Here is a 19,825-nt window from a genome sequence, read left to right on the forward strand (position 1 = left end):
CAAAGAACTCTTCTATTCATTCTTCTTTGTATTCCTCATTATGAACTACATCTCAAACCCAGAACAAGTGAAGAGATGTAGGGGCAGAGTGGCTGGGAAGGATTTCAAACCCTGTGATGTGACAGAGGCAGTGTTAGCTGTAGCATCCTAGCTAGGAGAAGAGAGGAAACAGTGGGTAGTACACTGGAGCACACCTCCTACCTTGGATCTGAGTTTGTGGTGTGCTATAGCTGTTGAAATGTGGAACTTGGATCTGGAGAAACTGGCTATGTGATTTGAGGCAGATCTGGGGATTATTATGAAAACTAAGACGTTAACCTAAATAGTTTGAAATTCCGTGGTAATGTTAAGTTTGTGATTAGCCCCCTTGTAAAGAATTTCCGTAAACAGGGCAGTTAAAGAAGATAAACATTAGTATCTTTGGAACCTATTAACAAATTAGTCAGACCTATCCACTTTTTAGTATAACTCCTGGGATTATAATTTTTAAGACTGGTGGAGTTTTGCCAAATTAAGTCCTTTTTTTTTTCCCCCAAATTAAGTCCTAAGAAGGAACACTTTGCATATTTGTAAAGATTGCAAAACAGACCAAAAATTCTTAAAGAAAATAGTTAATGTTAGAGCAAGATTTCAGGTTCCTCCCAAAGACTTGACAGCTGAAATTTTTAAAACTGTGTACATAGCCTGAACTTGAGGGCAAGCTATAGGTTAGAAAGCCGTGATCTTAGTAAGTTTCTTAAGTCTGCTTTCCACCTAAAAATTACTGGGCTATGTAGTACTCTTTTGCAGGAAACATACTCAAGATTATCAGTTTTATGATTTTTTTTTATTTTTCCTATTACATCCTGAGAGCAAAAGAAAGTTGTACTTCATTTCATGTAATAAAAAAATATAGTCACAGAGAGGAATGGAAAAGACAAAATTTTAGGCAGCTTTGGTTTATGCTTTTGAGATACCATGAGAGAATCAAACCCTATACAGGGTGATCATAGTGACTGTTCGTTCTCTCAATCCTCTAAGGCTCCACACCATTGGAGAGCATTGTGGAGAAATTAATTCACACAGAGGATGCCTTAGGGCTAATTCCCCTTACTATACCTAGATTGAGAAAGGCTGCTTCCAGTTACATGTCTTAAGCTCCTTCACTCTCACTCTGTGACATGGCTTCCACACACCTCATCATATCAGCTGGCCAACTTGTTTCATCTCTACCAGTGATTTGTGAATTCCATTCTTCTAGTGGAGTGGACAATTCAGCTCTATGTAAATGCCAAGTATTCTTCTGAATGAATTGATTTCTGAGTATTAGGGCTTTGTGTGTATATGTGTGTGTGTGTGTTTTGGTTTTCTTTCCTTGTTTTTTAAAGAAGCCATATTACGTGGCACATCTACATTTACTTTTTTAACTCAACTTTAGGAATTACATTTCAGTTCTGTCAAGACACTGAGCTTTATATTATTACATGAGATATTAACAGCCCTTCCAAGTATTAAGTTTATTTGCAAATGTGTTAGCCCTTCTTTTTCCTGTGCCTGACTTCAAATCAGTTGTAAGAATTACTAAAAAGGCAGAGCCACAGCTAGTGCTATATACTTTTCCAGATTGACCCTGAGTGTTTCATAATCTTACTAAAATCAGTGTCATAGGATATTAGCTGTTTTTTCAAAGTCAGGGCACACCTGCAACATTTCTTATTGGAAATAATGGAAAAATTGGGATTGCAGTTACTATGGTGATTATTTACTATTAGTAAAACTGTGTGTACCCTTTATTATCCCTATGTCATTCTTCAATGCGTATAATGTGCTAGTAATATGATCTAGAATTTTATTAGGTTATGATATCAGGCTCATTGATTTGTAATTTCCAGAAATTTGCCTGTTTAGGGACACCTGGGATAGCTCAGTCTGTTAGGTGTCTGACTCTTGCTTTTGGCTCAGGTCATGATCTCAGGGTAGTGAGGTAGAGCCATGGGTCAGGGTCTGCATTGGATGTGGAGGCTGCTTAAGATTCTATTTCCCTCTCCACCCCTCTACTCCCCCACTCTCTCATGCTTTCTGTCAGAGAGAGAGAGAGGAAAGAAAGAAAAATTGATTAATTTACCTGTTTGATTTGGCTTATCTGTAGAAATTTTTTTTTTGAATTTTCAAATATCACTGCTATTGTGATCTGACATACTGTTCTGAGTAGTAACTGATGGACATATTAGTCAGCTTGGGTTGCCATAACAAAATAATATAGACTGGCTGGCTTAAAGAACAGAAATTTATTTTCTCATAGTCTGGAGGCTAGAAGGCCTAGATCAAGTCCTGGCAGCATCCATTTCTGATGAGGGCTCTCTCTTCTGGGCTTGCCAACTGCTACTTCTGTGTTTTCACGTGGTAAAGAGAAAGCAGTGTCTTTCTCTTCCTCTTCTTTAAAAGCTACCAGTCTTATCAGATTAGGTTGCCTCCCTTACATCTCATTTAACTTAAATTACCTTCTAAAGACTCTGTATCTCCAAATACAGGTACGCTGGGAGGTTGGGCTTCAAGATCAAAATGGCAGGAGAGCACAATTTGGTCCATAGCAGTGAACCCATGGTTCTCACTTTGGTCTTTGTTAATTCTAGGGTCTTAATAACTGTGTGTATAGTCTTTCTTAGGTGCCATCTTACCTTCCCTTACCTACCGTTAACTGGAATTATTTTTGCTTTTCAGTGAAACAAAAGAATAGTTTTGATTTTTCTTTTTCTTACTAATGGAGCATAAGTATTCTCCAGATTTCTCATAAGATTTAATGTCTGCATTGTGAATTCCAGAATGGGAATGAATAAGGCAGGCCTAGCATCTATAGTATGCAATGTCTGCCTAATTTATCCAATTATAAATTCTTCATTTTGTTTTCAATTATTTTCTAGTTCGTCTATCAACATACTGGCTAACATTTCCCAGTGTAATGTTAGTTTTATCTCCCAAGTCACAATATATACTTCTTGAGTTGAAGAAGGCTGATGGTGTGTTTGTGCCACTTTCTCTCTGTATTCTTTTCTCCATATTCCTTTTTTTAATTGAAGTATAATTTACAGTAAATGCAAAAATGTTGTGTGTAGTCTTAAGTTTTAAAACATGTATCCACCCATGCAACTTTTTTCCCAATCAAGTTATGGAAGATTTGCATCATTCCAACAAGTTACGTCCTGTCCCTTTCCAGTCAGTCTTCCTTTTCCCCAGAGGCAACCACCATTCTGATTTCTTCCACTGTAGAATAATTTTTGCTTAATGGAATCGTACAGTGTGTACTCTTGTGTCTTGAATTCTTTTTTTCAACTCAATACTTTTGAGATTCTTCCATACTGTGTGCACCTAATTGTTCATTCCTTTCATTGCTGAGGAATATTTCATTGTATAGATATACAGTAGCTTGCACTTCTAGTTTTTGGCTTTTATGAAGAAAAGACTGTGGACATTCTTGGATGGGTGGGTCTTTTTTAAATTTCTCCTGGGCAGATAAGTAGAGTGGAATTGTGGGGTCTAGAGTAAGCCTCCATATATTTATCTTTATTTGGTGCCTGACTTCCTTAGCAGATTGGTAGATTACTGGGCATCTCTCCAATATTTTGTCCTGTTAAATACTTACGCTACTTCCCATATTTCAGTTATCATTTTTATTTGAACTGCTTAAAAAACTATGTGTGAATCACAAATAATAGTATTTTGTTTAATCTTCCTTGCTACTTTACATATTGATAGTTGCTTCTTGCTTTGAACACTTTTCTTTTTTTAAAAAAAAAAAGATTTTATTTATTCATGAGAGAGAGAGAGAGAGAGAGGCAGAGACATAGGCAGAGGGAGAAGCAGGCTCCATGCAGGGAGCTTGATGTGGGACTAGATCCTGGTACTCCAGGATCACATTCTGAGCCGAAGGCAGACGCTCAACTGCTGAGCCATCCCGGCGTCCCTGCTTTGAACACTTTTCATGTGCTTTTTTTTTTTTTTTTTCTTTTTTAAAGAAAACCAAGGGTCACTGGGGCACCTGGGTGGTTGAGAGTCCCAACTCTTGGTTTTGGCTCAGGTCTTGATCTCAGGGTCCTGGGAGGAGCCCCACATTGGTCTCCCAGCTCAGCTGGGAGTCTACCAGAGGATTCTCTCTTTCCATCTCCCTTTGCCCTTCCCCCTGCACATGCTCTCTCTATCTCTTAAAATAAATAAATAAAAATATTTTTTTTAAATAAAAAAGGAAAGAAAACCAAAGGTCAGTATTATTACTAGGCTTTAGTTCATTTATCTGCCAAAGATAGGATTATCACTGCAAGGAGAAATTTTTTGCCAGGTTTAGTTTTGATTATATTGCTTAATGTAGATAGCATACTGGATTTCTTAGTATCTATCTAGCCATGAGTCCATTTCATAGATGTGTTGTGAAGATTTCCTTGTGCTTACAGGAAAACAAATCCCTTTGGATACTAGGCTTTTAAATTGCCTTGTTAATACCAACTTTCTCACCAGTTCACATGATAGTATCTATTTCTCTGTCTTTCTCTCTCTCTAATAAATTAGATGCTAATGACTTTTCCATTTGTAAAATAAAATGGATTCTAATTTGGGAAATAGTATGTTTTAAATTTTTATGTATTTAATTGCAAAATACTTAAGCTATTCCTTAAAACTATTGAAAGTATAAATTAATGTTATCTAGAAAAACAAGAGAATAATGTTTTCTCTCTCTCTCTCTCTCTCTGTGTGTGTGTGTGTGTGTGTGTGTGTATTTAAAGAGAGCGTGGTGGAGTGGGGTGGGAGTAGAGAGAGAGAGAGTCCTCAGCTCCCTGTGAGCTCAGAGCCTGACTCGAGACTCATCTGGATCTCACAACCCTGAAATCATGACTTGAGTCAAAATCAAGAGTGGGATGCTTAACCGACTGACCCACCCAGATGCCCCTTTAAAGAATGTTTTTAAAGAATATTTGTCACTATTTCTTGGACATTTTGATATTATGCCTTTCATTGGAGAACAAATAAAAGGGAATATTTTGTCTCAATATATCTTATAATGGCTCTGAGTAGTACTGCCTTTGGTTCAAAATATTTTGTTTTCTTGAGTAAATTCCCACTTGATTATAGCAAGTTCTACCAGACTTCTTATTTCCTCAGGGAATGTTAGTTTTTTAATATATACACAGTTTCTAAAACTGTTAACTTCGTCTTTTGTAACTTTTATCTTCATATCTTTCAGGAAGCAGTGCAGGTACTTTTGAAGCATTCTGCAGATGTTAACGCTCGAGACAAAAATTGGCAAACCCCTTTACACATAGCTGCTGCTAATAAAGCTGTAAAGTGTGCTGAAGCTTTGGTACCTCTCCTAAGTAATGTAAACGTATCTGATAGAGCGGGGAGGACTGCATTACATCATGCAGCTTTTAGTGGACATGGTGAGGTAGGTGGTGTCCAATAAGACAATGATTCTCTCTCCCTTCATCCTGCCACTCCCCACCCCAATTATTAATGAATTTAACCCTTTTTAGCCATTCAGTCCATGGTAATAGCAAAACAAAACAAAAAAAACCCATCTTGTTTATTTTTGCCTGATTTTGCCGTTAGCAAACCCTCACATTTCTTTTCATGATATAAATTTCTCAAATTTAAAAGGTTACTTATCAGATATAGCCTGTGCACTTGAATTTCATGATCAACCTGGAAAGACAAAGAACACTGCCAACTATACACTACGTGAAAAGTATGTTCTGTTGTTGTAGAAAAAATAATCCAGAAAGATAGAGCAGTTTCATAGTGCTCCCAGAAAGATAGTAACAAAGGAAAGCAGAGTTTAGAAAAGATTTCTTACAGTTTATTATCAACATTTAGTCAAAAATTCTTTGGTAAGAGACCATCAAAAGAAAAAAATGTAAGAAAATTAATATTTAATTATACAACAAGCATTACCTAATGTTAGGTGGTTTCACAGCAAAGAGTTGGGTTAATGTGTACATAGAAGGTTTAGGAAAGAAGAAAACACAGAGTTATAAGAATTTTTGAGGACAGCTTGTCCATTCCTTCATTTTTGTTGCAGACACAGAAACTCAGAGATAAAGAGACATTCCCAGGATTGCATGGTTGAGAGCTAGTGGCTGCAGTGTTTTTACTGTTTCTCTGGGTTTTTTTGCAACATAAAGAATCCTTGCTTTCACTACAATTAAGGTCACAGATGTGTTCCTTTTTTGAAACATAGAATGCCCTTTCCTTTGGGGAAGCTATTGTAAATATGATTAGAACGAAATAGAAATACTGTTCTTGATGTATTATGAGGTAAGCAGACTGTGTAGTGACCTTCAGATCTAACCATATTATAGATAGTACATTTGTGTTTGAATTAAATTTAAGACATTTCTGGGATAAGAATGCACTTTGCATTTTAAAAACACCTTAGGCTATTAAAAGAAATAAAAAAATAAATATTTTTAGACTTTCCAGATTTGTACTTCATTGTTCATAAAAAAGGACACAAAGTAGCATCTTTAAAAGATACTGATACTTGACTTCAAAAGCACGCATTGTGAATCTTTTTTTTCATTATTTTGTCCTATTATTTATTAAATTATGTTAAAGGGTCTTCAAGGTTTAATCTAGCTCCTTCTTTTCTACAAATGCAGAAATTCAGTTCCAGAAAGATTGAGATGAGTTGTCATCATAAAAGATATACATGAATAGTTCTACTTCTAAATTTTGATGAAGCTGTTTATTTTTATTACAGATGGTCAAACTACTCTTGTCTAGAGGTGCCAATATTAATGCTTTTGACAAGAAAGATAGACGGGCTATTCATTGGGCAGCATATATGGGTATGTATGTTTTAAATTTAATTTTCTGACCCGATAATATTCAGGAAAATTAGTACATTTTAGTTCTTGCATATGGTATAACATCTGTTTTTTAGGATAGTGGGAAGTTACACCATATCTAAATTTGCTGCCTAAGTGGAACCAGCCTGGTAATGGGAGAGGTTTTCCAGAACCAGGAGTGTGTTGGGTCTGCTTCTAAAGGCTATTTGAAAATAATTCTGTTTATCTTTAAAGGGAGAGACACCCTAGATACAAGTCTGGGAAACATAATTTAAGTTGTTTACTAAAAGCCCATTCTTTTATCCATCCTTGTTTTTTTTGTTTTGTTTTGTTTTTGGGGTTTTTTTTAAGATTTTATTTATTTATTCATGAGAGACACAGAAAGAGAGGCAGAGACACAGGCAGACGGAGAAGCAGCTCCATGCAGGGAGCCCAGTGTGGGACTCCATCCTGGGATTGTGGGATCCGACCTCAGCCAAAGGCAGATGCTCAACCGCTGAGCCACCCAGGTGTCCTCCATTCTTGTTTTTATGGGAATATTAAGGTTGAAGTTACAAAGGTGCTTTAGAAAGCCTGTTATTTTGGGCCACCACTGGGTTGAGTTGAATAGGCATCATCGTGCTTGATTTCTTCAACAGTAATTTCACAGAAAGAAATTAAGGCTTAGAGTATAGGTTTCTCTGCTGTAACATGATACATACATTCTTGAAAAATCTTAAGATTTGTAAAATTGCACTTTAAAACTAACAGAGCTCATGGGAAAACAGTCTTGGGGTATTCCACCCCAAGGTTTTAGTCCATCCAAAACCATGCAACTTTGTGACCAGACCACTAACAAAAACATTAATTGGTTCTGGAGGTAACTTGGAAAGCCAGAGAGCAGGCAGATCTTGAGCATACCTCAAGATATTTTTAAGAGCACGCAAAGAGCAGAGTAGAATATTGGCTTGTGGATGCTCTTCCTTGCTAAAGATTATAATTCTGCTTCTGCTATTTTGGCTCCTCTGGCTTAAGAAAAATCACATATGGACTGATCTCTTTTGATAATACTGCAGTCATTCCCTGATTTACCAATCATACTACCTGATTAGAAAGACATCTAGCTAGCTTTCTTATAGGCATAACTTATCCTGAGTACTCCCTGCTCTTGGTTTTATCTTTTCCTGTCTCTCACATAAAAATAAAAGATTAAAGGAAGATATGATGGAAAATTATTAATTTTTAAAACTATAAAATTATAAAATATGATAGTGGAAGAAAATAAATGAACTCAAACCAGTTACGTAGATAACTCCAAGGTCCAGGAAATTTTTTGCCTGTAATAGAAAAACCAAAAGCATTAGAATCCATATTGAATTACAGGTCTGACCTTTAGCATGAGTGTAAAGGAATATAAAAGTGAAAATTCCTGAAAGTTAATATCCTATTCAGATATCCTGTTTTGAAACCCAAAAGCTGAGCATTTTGAGCTTCTGGTGTTCTCACACCAAAGATTTGTGCCTCTAGTTATATCATAGGCAGTTTTCTTCTGTTACTTGGAGGTAAAACATCCAGAAGCAAGTCTCCTGTAGCATTCTCAAGTCCCCTCCTCTCAGTCTGTACATTTTTCATAGTTTAAGTCTTGGGGACTTTTCTGAATATTCTAGTGTAGCTTATCCTTCTAAACACTTTAGGAGCAGCTAGTCTGCATAATTTTAAACTGTACATCTAACATTAAACGGGTTAAACACAAACCAGAATGCATCAGGTCTTTTACATCCAAAGAATTAAGATTTAAGTAAGCAGCTGTTTTCATGAAGTTGAAGGCCAGAGGATTTTGTGGGTTGCCTCTAATTGGACTCCCAGAATAGCTGTGTGTGTATATATCAGGAGGCCTCCTCCAATGGTTTTGTTTTTCTTGATGCACAGTGTTGCTTTTCAGGCCAGTTGTGGATTAAAAAAGATATTTTGTGTTTCTTGGACCTTAATTAAATTTTGAACATAGACACTGAGGATTTATGATTCTTTCCCTGTCTCATTCAGCACGCAAAAAGAGGAGTATTGACACATAGCTTCTAAAACTGTTCCACAGGCATTCAGGATTAAACAGAGCTAACTAAACATGTTTAAGTAGGGAGCAATTGACTGGTCTAATAGACTAGTCAGAAGTCCAGTCATTGTCCCCTCTAGGTTGTACTGAGAAAATCTGTCAATATTAATATAAGAGATAGTAAAATTTCATGTAGTCTTATACTTTATTTCTCACAAACTTCCTTATTTGCCCTTGTCTCCTATCCCTTAGTTGAAGTTCCCCTTACTTTTCTGGTAGGCATTACCATTTATCCTTATGCTGTTACTGAATTATCTGTTAGTGTTTCACAGCAATACCTCTATCCCCAAAGAGTTGATCATTTCCTCCTCCCTACCCCATGTTTGCTCTGACCATGAACCTCTATTAAGATCCCTTTTGCACATTTATCTTTTTTGTTGGTTTCAGTACTTTCAGCAATATTCAACGAACTTCTACCTCAAAATCATCTTACCGTGTTGACTCTGACATAGAAGGTGCTGAATAAATATTACCTTGATTAGCAACTCATGTTACTTCTTTTTAAAGTAGAGCATAATTTTGAATAAATGTGAAATGGTATTTTTTTCTCTCCTTTCCTTTTTGTAAAAGCTTACAAATTGTGAACATAGCTCACTTTACTTTTTTTTACGCATTCATGAGGAAAAAATCTAGGGAATTTTCCAAGTAAAATTACATATACCATGCACATCTAATGGATGCCATTTTCTAAAACTACACCTAAATGAATTAAATGAAATCTAGTCCTTTTGGTAGCATCAGTCTATAAATTGACAAGAAAGACATATACTTGTTCTGCCAAGGGTCTACCTACTAGAACAATATCATTTATTTCATTCTGGAACTCTCTTCCCTTTTTTCTTTTAAGTAAGTCACCCCAAACTGGCTGTGGAGAAGTACCTTTTTTCATTTTCAGTAGTCCAATAAAGGAATTTATCCATATTTGTGAAATGTGACTAAATAAATATTTGTCAATTTTAAGATTGTGAATTTGCCTACGCATAGCTGCTTTCCAAATAAAGTTTTATTGGTTTGGGGGCACCTGGGTGGCTTAGTCGGTGAAGTTTCTGCCTTTGGCTCGGGTCATGATACCAGGATTCTGGGATCCAGCCCCGTGTTGGGCTCCCTGCTCAGCAGTCTTCTTCTCCCTCTGCGCCTCCCTCCTTCTCTGTTCTCTCTTGCTCTCTCTCAAATAAATAAATAAAATCTTTAAAGAAACAAGTTTTATTGGTATTAAGAAAAATTCATACTTCCTAGAATCTACTAGTTTATACACACAATTAATATGATCTCTGTCATTTACTTAGAGTGATGTATTGGTTTTGAACAGTTTTCCAGTATATTTGTATTATGAGCCTTCTAGTCTTTTTTTTTGTTTTTGAGATTTTATTTATTTATTCATGAGAAAGAGAAAAAAGCAGAGACATAGGCAGAGAGAGAAGCAGGCTCCATGTAACAGGGAGCCTGACATGGGACTCGATCCTGGGACTCCGGGATCACGCCCTGAACCAAAGGCAGACACTCAACTGATGAGCCACCCAGGGGTCCCTGAGCCTTCTAGTCTTAAACATCAAGAAAGCTTTGTTTCTTTTGGCATATTAGTGAATAATACACATTGCCCAGTTGAAAAGCTATATTTATGTGTGAGCCTCTTGGGTACTAATTTTGATTATATTACAATAAATGCAAGTAGTTATCCTTTATAGAGTCATAATCAGTAATGTATAGTGAGTGATCTTTTATACCAGTTAATAATCTTATCTGATAATTATGCTTGCCTGGGCACCTAGTATTTGATAGTTATTCCTTTGATTTTTTCCTAAAAATATAGTAGATATTTCTTAATAAGATTGGGGGAAAAAATAACTGAAAGTATCCGTTTTAATTGGTAATTTACATATAAACGACAAAATCTGCTTGATTGAGCATCTTGTATCCTGCCTTAATTTTGTCAGGGAGTGAGTCCTGTGTTTGAAAGCCTCATTTTTTTAGTTACTAACTGTATTTTTTTTAAGATTTTTTTTTTTTTTAATTTGCGAGAGGGAGAAGAATGACAGAGCATGAGCAGGGGCAAGGGGTACAGGAAAAAGCTGACTCTCTGCCAAGCAGGGGGTCCAATGTGGAACTCAGTACCAGGACTCTGGGATCATGACCTGAGCTGAAGGCAGACACTTAACCAACTGAGCCACCCAGGCACCCAGTTCTTAATTTTATATACTTGTTCCCTATGAAGGGATATTAAAAAATGATGTCATGAGCAATTTATTTAATGTAACAATGTAATTTATTTATTGGGTACTTCTTTTGTATACAACACTGTTCTCAGCCCTGTGGAACATAAGAGCATACAATATTTGCCTTTGAAGATAATATATTTGGGAAGTTACTACATAAAAGTAATTAGGGGCATTAAATAATGATTCCAAGTTTAAAAACCCATCAGAAGGTATTATATACTTATTAGTATTTTACAAATATGTGGTGCTTTTGGCTTAGATGGTTTCTAGAAAAGAGAGATGACTGGGTTTATTGGGGAAGATGGGAACTGATGTAGGCCTTGAAGGATTAGTAGCAATGCTTGGAAAGAGATATTCAAGCAAAACATTTCATGCAGTGAAGGAATCCCATGAACAAAGGCACAGAGGTGGGAAGCATTGTGGAAGAAGGAGAAAGCACTGTATAATCTAATCTTCTAATCTTACAAAGACCAAAAAATATAAAAGGAGAATAGTGGTTCTCCCATCTTGGCATACATGTTTCCCTTCCTGGCCTATTTGTATGGTAGGGCCTGGTACTATTTTTGACTAGTGAATTGAAAGCAACATCACCTCTAGGCCAGAGCACTTCATTGCTGATTTGAGATTTTACAGTCTATTCCTCTTTTTGGCACAGTGACTGGCCATGTTCAAGATGGTGTCAATTGTATGAGCCTGCGTCCTTGAGTGACTGAACAGACCCCTCTTGCCAAGCTATTTTAGTGTTGATAAGAAGAAAACTCTAGTTAAGCCACTGAGATTGAGGAATTGATTAACCACAGCATATATAACCCTATCCCAATAAAAATGGATAGCAAACTAAGTTGGTTAAGGACATTGTAGAAATTATAATAGAGAAAAATAAGTTTTTAACTACATTTACTAAAGACCTAACATTTTTAAGAAACATCCCCAAGCCACTCCCAGATTTTCAAGTAGAAGATTCCACCAAGGAATGTTAAAGAGAAACATAAACTAATGTGTAACATTAGGCATAAGAAACTTCAGAACTTGAGAACGTATTTAAACAACCTTGAAAACAAGATCCAGACAAAAGGAGGATTATCTAGACAAAAGGTGGTCACTGGATAAAATAATCAAATATATTATTTTCAATTAGTTACCGCTATCAACATTTTTCAAAATTATCTGAGTTCTTATCTTTTTCTTCCATCCTTTTTCTGGTTATAACTTGATTTATTGGTGATCTCTGCATTATTTAATTTGCATTTTTACCTTTTAAAACTATTCAGGATTATATTTCATATTTTCCTATGCTCATTTTTTTCTCATAAATACATTTTCAGGTCACATTGAAGTAGTGAAATTACTTGTGGCGCATGGAGCTGAAGTGACATGCAAGGATAAGAAGTCTTATACACCTCTTCATGCAGCAGCCTCTAGTGGGATGATCAGCGTAGTCAAGTACCTTCTGGATCTTGGAGTTGATGTAGGTTTATAGATTGAGCAGTATAAATGAAGGGGGCATTTTATACGTTTGTGATTTCATTTTTGGCAGAAGTTATTTCAAATTTTACAGATAATTTTATGCAATAATATTTTTGTCTTTTAATTAGATATTTGTAGTTCTTTATATAATATATAGTGCACTAATATCTGATCATGTAATTGGTCAAAGTATATTAAAAGGTAAAGGACATTTCAAAGGTAAATGAATAATACAAATCTGTCTTCTTCATCACAATCCAAGCCCTGTAGCTCCATTTCCATCTGTGGAAACCAGCAGATCATACAGTTGGGTTATTTTCCTAAGTGGCTAGGTTACTAGTAGTCTTATTTGCTCAGTTTAATACTCCCTAGGTTACTAGTAGTCTTATTTGCTCAGTTTAATACTCCCTTTAAATGACTCTAGCAGTGCACATTACAGGATATTGGCAAGAGCTTGGCAGGAAAACCAGAGGCTTCTTGCCAATCAACTCTAAGTGTTCCTTACTATATAGATTTGTTTGGTTAGGAGGGTTCTGACTTTTTGATTCCTGAATTGAGATAACTAAGAATACCTGTCACTTTCACAGGCCATCCTTTAAGCACTTGTGCTTTTATACCCTTCTTAGTATATTTACTCTTATTTTAGGTACAGTTCTGACCAACTCATCTGGTTCTTCAAAACAGATTAAAAAGAGCAAATTAGAAAGAGAAGAGTTTTAGGCTCTGCTAGAGGGAGGGCTTTAGATCAGCTTCAAAACAAACAAGAAAAAGGTAGGTAGTAGTCTGGTTGAATAAGGAATGTAAGGCAGAATTGGAGAGCTAAATATAAGACTCTTAATTTAAGGATTATATGAAGCACTTTGCCTAAAGCAAACAAGTAGTTACTGAAAATGTCAGTATTATGAGATACTGCAAAAAATCAAGACATGTTGTTAGGTAGGGTCTTGTAGAGTACAAACAGATGTTTTATTTCTCAGCATTTTCTCTAGCTGTTCACTAGAGTTAGCATAATGCTTTACAGTACCCCTCATCTAGATAAATGAGGCATCCTTGTTTATGACTACTGTTTCACATTCATTCTGGTGCAGTTTTTAAAATTTGCTTATTAACAGTAAAATAACATTTGTAAACTGGTGACACGGCGTTCTTTGGAATACATGGTCAGACTTAGAGCTATTTAGTGACATGGTGGCCTCCAATTGCATGATTTACTAGTTTCCCAAGGCTTCCATAACGAATTATCATAATGTGAGTGACTTAAATTTGATTTCTCAAAGTTTTGGAGACTTTGAGGGAGAATCTAGTCTATGTCTCCTAGCTATTGATGATGAAATCTAGGTACTTTGAGTAAAGTTAAGTGTAATTTTTTCACTTTCTTGAATTTCTGTTACCAGGGATGTCAGAAAAGAAAATGTTAAATAGAGTTGTGATAAGTTGGGGCCAGCTTCAGAGTTAGAGGGCACAGTCTCCAAACAAGACCACCCTTACTTCTGATCAACTACAAGGTTGAGGCATGCCCCAAAACCACCTTCAGGTTTGATAAATCACTAGAAGGATTCAAAAACCTCACTGAAGGGCCCTCGGTGGTTCAGTCAGTTAAGTGTCTGACTCTTGATTTTGGCTCAGGTCTTGATCTCAGGGTTGTGAGTTCAAGCTCTTAATTGGCCCCATGCTGGACATGGAGCCTACTTTTAATAATAGCTCACTGACAGATATTATACTCATGATTTATTATACAAAAAATGTACAATTTAAGATCAGCTAAAGGGAAAAACACTTAGGGCACAGTCCAAGAGTATTCTAAACAAAGAGCATTTATTGTTCTCTCCCCAATAGAGTTAGGACTTCTTAATCTTCCAGCATCAGTGTGTGACAATATACACATAGTAATGCAACCAGGAAAGCTCATTTGAGCTTTGTTTCAGAGTTTTTATTGGAGCTCTTGAGAAAGGTGTGATTGATTGATCACTTGCCCACATGGTTGATTTCAGTTTCCAAGTGCACTATGATAACTGAGGGCTCCAAAGCCTGCACCCTAAATCACATCTTTGGTTTATGCAGTATGGTCACATCCTACCCCCAGACTGTTGTCTGTGGCCAGTCCTACTCTAAGATCCAGTGTAGCTAGCTCCCACCTTAAACAAGGACACTCCTATCAAGTATGCCATAGATTACCTCCCAGAAGACAAGGGTGAGAGCCAGACAGTGCATTGGGCAAAGGTCAAATTCTTTACACAAAAGTTTTGTGTAAATTTTATTTTGTGAGAAACAATGAGAAAGAAAATTCCTCCAGGATTACTTCTCAGTATTGAGCATATTCATTTAAGCACATTCATTCTGGTAAAATGTTAACATGTAAGGCTGGAAAATATCTACAGCCCGACTTTCTTGCAAAAATGAAATAGAAAAAGATGTCACTTATTTTTTTTTAAAACCTGATCTTCGTTACCAACTTTAATCTCTTCTCAATGTAAACGTTAAGGCTGAAAATAAGCATGTTATTCAGTATACCTCGGAATTTTCAGTTTGTGTTCATTTGTCATGATTCTTAGAGTTAATTCTTATAACTGTACCTTACTTTGAAGACTTTTAAAATACGTTACTTTGTTTTCATTTTCCTAAAATTTCTCTCTTGGGATCATTCAGTTTTGTCATGAAGTAGAACATTATATGTGTAAATTATATTTCTTGAATGTACAAAATCTTCTTGACACTAAAATGCTGTTATTAATGTTCATTATTTTAAAAGGACTTCAGAATTACAAACTTTATCTGTGTATTTAGTCTTTCTCATTTTAATAACTTGATTGCAATCACAACATCGCTAAAATGGGTCTCATTTTTGTAGCAAGACTATTTTAACTTTGAGATTTTTTTCTTCTAATAGATGAATGAACCAAATGCCTATGGAAATACACCTCTTCATGTAGCCTGCTACAATGGACAAGATGTTGTAGTGAATGAACTTATAGACTGTGGTGCTAATGTAAATCAAAAGAATGAAAAAGGATTTACTCCTTTACACTTTGCTGCTGCATCAACACATGGAGCATTGTGTTTAGAGCTTCTAGTAGGCAATGGGGCTGATGTCAATATGAAGGTATGAAATAAAATCAGAATCCATACTATAGTATTTAGGAGTTTGCTGTTTAAAACAGTATCAGTAGCAAATACCGTTCAGCAATAAAAAGGAACAAATTACTGATTGACACAGGTACACAGGTGAATCTTAAAAAAGCCTTACACAAGAATATAAATACTAGTCCCACTTATATAAGGTTCTAGAACAATTGAAACTCCATTTATATGGGATTCCAGATTCTACAGTTGGAAAAAAAAGAAAAAACAGTTGCCTCTGTGAGGAGGGATTGATGAAAACTTTCTGGGGTGATGGTAATATTGTGTTTTGATAGGCTTTGTGTTATATAAATGTTTCTCAAAACTTATGAAATGGCACACTTAAGATTTGTACACTTTGTTGCATGTAGATTTTCCCTTAGGAGGTAACAAACCAAACTGATGTTGAGCCATAGTTAATGATAAACATACCAAAGTGTTTAGAGATAATATGTAGTCATATCTGCAACTTTTAAAAACATCAGATAATTGGGTAGATGGGTAGATTAAGAGATTGATATATGATGATATGCATATAGTGAAATCTTAGTGGTAGAATCCAGGATATGGATGTTCACAGTAATCTTTGAGCTTTTCTGTTTTGAAGTTTTTTCCAGTTTTATAAAAATTGAAAGACCATTATCAATGTTATGTATAAGGAAAAAAAATGTTATATATAAGGAATAGTTGGTTTTTTTTGTTTTTTGGTTACAAACACTTTCAGGAATGAGCATTTAAATTTTAGAAATATGTAAAAATTCTGGAGCCAAAATAAATTTACTTTCACTATATAATTCTGTGCAAAACCACACGCATTCAGCCACAGTTTTGAACAACAGTATTTTACAATGTGTAATCATCATCTTAGTTTTTCCAAGATGCTTCCCTGATTGTTTCTGTTTTAATTCATTTATTCATTCTTTAAGTATTTACCAGTCTATATCTTGTGTTATGAAGAAAAGAAAACCACAAATAAAATTGAACTGTTTAGGGTTAGTAAGAACATTTAAACTTAAAATGTTTTTTTCAGAGCTTTAATTAAGATTTCAACTTCTTTTTTTGAGTATCATGAGCCAGTGTCTTTTACATTGTCATTCACATTTTCTTATATTTCTTAATTTTAGAGAAACCTTTAGTGATGCCACTGACCTCATCTGATAGCTGCAGTAGCAGCAGGTCCATCTATAATTAGGTCATTGATCTGAATTACCATCTCTCAGCTATAGGAAGAATTCATAGATATCACATCTAAGGAAGGAAAGGACCTGAGGTATCATAAAGAACTCCTATTATATGCTTACATTTAAAATGCCTCTTCTAAGAATATACATTTAAAGCTTCCAGTTCTTAGTCAAATCACCTACTAAAGTTTTAAGATTTTAAATAATTATGAAAAATTTATTGATACTAAATTTGAAGAATTCCAGCTGTTTGGATTATTGGGAACTAGAACAATATCTAAACTCTTGTGAAGGAAAGAAGTTTGTTACTTGTTTCCTCAAATGCCTAGTAGTAATTTTTAATGAAGATTAGATCTTAACATTTCTCAAAAGATCACAACCAAATTTTTTAGTGTGTATGAGACCTGTTATGATCAAGTGACTGTAGTTAAATCATCATTGTGTGTTAAATATTAAGTATCATGGCTTACTGATATCATTAACTGTAACCTATGTTTTAGTTTCTATAGGGCTGTCTTTAAGAGGTAAAAATTGGACTTATTTCTTTTATTCAGTGCCATTTAATCATGAATATTTAATATAATTTAATGATGATCATTTGATTCATATGTGAGTGCATACATACCTGACTCCAGTGGTTAAGTAGACTTGATGGCTACAAGACTAGGATGTTTGTTTAGAAATAGATTTCCTAAAAAGTTGCCTTAATCTTGCCTGGGGTGTATGACATCCCATTTATATGCAATTGTCCAATAATCTTATAGCCCAGTGCCTTTAGAACACAGTTTCCATGTTGTTAATGACCTCTAAGATACCTTCCAGCTCTGAAATTATATAAAAATTATTAATAGCCATGTGTTTTCAAACATGTTAATTAATTAAAATTAATTAACAGATAAACAGTAAGAATGTATATTCACTCAAGAATATTTCTTCATTCCCGATTTTTTTTCAAAAAAATTTATCTATATATATAAATATTTATCAAATCTATGCCTATAAAATCGTTGCTTCATTAAGGAGCTAATAAGGCTTTGACACTTGCCTTTTATTATAAAAAATTATACTTGTAACCCTCATGTACTCTTTATCAAGTCATCTCTTTTTCCTTGCTTCATCTTTTCCTTCTACCTCATTCTCCTTTTTGGTGTTTCTGTCCCTGATCAAGTTGTGGATGACTAGAAATTAGAATGTAAATTTAGGCTTGAAATAATTCAATTATTTATTAATAGGTTTTTAAATTGGCTATCTTACAAACTACTACATAGGGTTAAAATGAATGAAAAAGCAATATAGGTCTGGTTTTTATAATCTCGTTTATTAACATGAGCCCTACTGCTTTGGTTGTATCACTTAAATGCACATCTTTTCCTACTTTGCCTGAATAAGAATAAATTTTGGTAGGAGTGCAAGCTGGTGCAACCACTCTAGAAAACAGTATGGAGATTCCTCAAAAAGTTGAAAATAGAGCTACTCTTGACCCAGCAATTGCACTACTGGATATTTACTCCAAAGATACAAATGTAGTAGTCTGAAGGGGCACCTGCGCCCTGATGTTTATAATAGCCAAATTATGGAAAGAGCCCAGATGTCTATCAATATATATATATATATATATATATATATATATATATATATATATACACACACTGGAATATTACTATTCGGGTGGAATAGTACTATTACTGGAATATATATATGTGTGTATACACACACACACACACACACACACACACTGCAATATTAGCCTTCAAAAAATGACATCTTGCCATTTGCAACAACATGGATGGAACTAGAGGGTACTATGCTAAGCCAAATAAGTCAATCAGAGAAAGACAATTGTCATATGATCTCACTCATATGTGGAATTTAAGAAACAAAACAGAGGATCATGGGGAAGAGAGAAAAAAAATAAGACAAGGAGAAATCAGGGAGGCAAACCATAAGAGACTTAACCATAGGAAACAGAGTTGCTAGAGGGGAGAGGGCACGGGGTAACTGGGTAATGGACATTAAGGAGGGCATGTGATGTAATGAACACTAGCTATAAGACTGATGAATCACTGATCTCGACCTCTGAAACTGATAATACACTATATGTTAATTAGTTGAATTTAATTTTTTTAAAAAAGAAGAAATTTTGGTGAGATAAAATAGCCTGAATAGGGATCCCTGGGTGGCGCAGCGGTTTGGCGCCTGCCTTTGGCCCAGGGCGCGATCCTGGAGACCCGGGATCGAATCCCACATCGGGCTCCCGGTGCATGGAGCCTGCTTCTCCCTCGGGCTGTGTCTCTGCCTGTTTCTCTCTCTGTGTATGACTATCATAAATAAATAAAAATTTAAAAAAAAAATAAAATGGGAAATTGAAATTTAAAAAAAAAAAATAGCCCGAATAATTTGATTTAAAATTTAAATGTGCAAAGTAATATGTTTGGCTTACTTGCTGCTGTTTATGGTCACCTGTGAAACCAACTCTTAGAATTTTGATCTTTATTTTTTGTTTCAAACTCTTAATTTGGGCAGCCTGGGTGGCTCAGGGTTTAGCGCTGCCGTCAGCCCAGGACATGATCCTGGAGAACCAGGATCGAGTCCCACATCGGGCTCCCTGCATGGAGCCTGTTTCTCTCTCTGCCTGTGTCTCTGCCTCTCTCTCTCCCTCTCCCCCCCCCCCCCCCTCTCTCTCTCTCCCTCTCATGAATAAATAAATAAATAAATCTTTAAAAAAAAAAAGGGAACTCTTAATTTGGTCTAAAATTAATTAAGGTGACTTGAAAAAAAAATCTACCCATTGTCTCCCCAGTTCAGAGAGAAATAAATGTACTCTCCTCCTTTCTAACATGTCTTAAAGTGGACTTTTCAGTTGGTAACCTGAATCTTTTGGGGGTTTTTGTTTGTTTTAGTATGTTTAGAATATTTTTATATCAGTAAGCACGTAGAAAG

The 19,825-nt window shown here is 35.5% G+C and overlaps 1 protein-coding gene across 15 annotated transcripts in view; it reads left to right on the top strand.

Moving 5' to 3' along the window:
- Positions 1–19,825, top strand: part of ANKRD28 (ankyrin repeat domain 28) — a 192,946-nt gene that overhangs the window by 128,497 nt on the left and 44,624 nt on the right. For all 15 annotated transcript variants that reach the window (XR_011995261.1, XR_011995262.1, XM_072726806.1 and 12 more), the window contains 4 exons: positions 5,213–5,413; positions 6,728–6,815; positions 12,446–12,588; positions 15,475–15,687. Coding sequence is in view for 13 of the 15 variants with exons in the window: in XM_072726806.1 (XP_072582907.1) it covers positions 5,213–5,413; positions 6,728–6,815; positions 12,446–12,588; positions 15,475–15,687 (645 nt within the window). In the remaining 2 variants the exon portion in view is untranslated. The remainder of the gene's footprint in view (positions 1–5,212; positions 5,414–6,727; positions 6,816–12,445; positions 12,589–15,474; positions 15,688–19,825) is intronic.

Source organism: Vulpes vulpes, chromosome 11 (genome assembly GCF_048418805.1).
Source record: "Vulpes vulpes isolate BD-2025 chromosome 11, VulVul3, whole genome shotgun sequence".
Classification (NCBI taxonomy): domain Eukaryota; kingdom Metazoa; phylum Chordata; class Mammalia; order Carnivora; family Canidae; genus Vulpes; species Vulpes vulpes.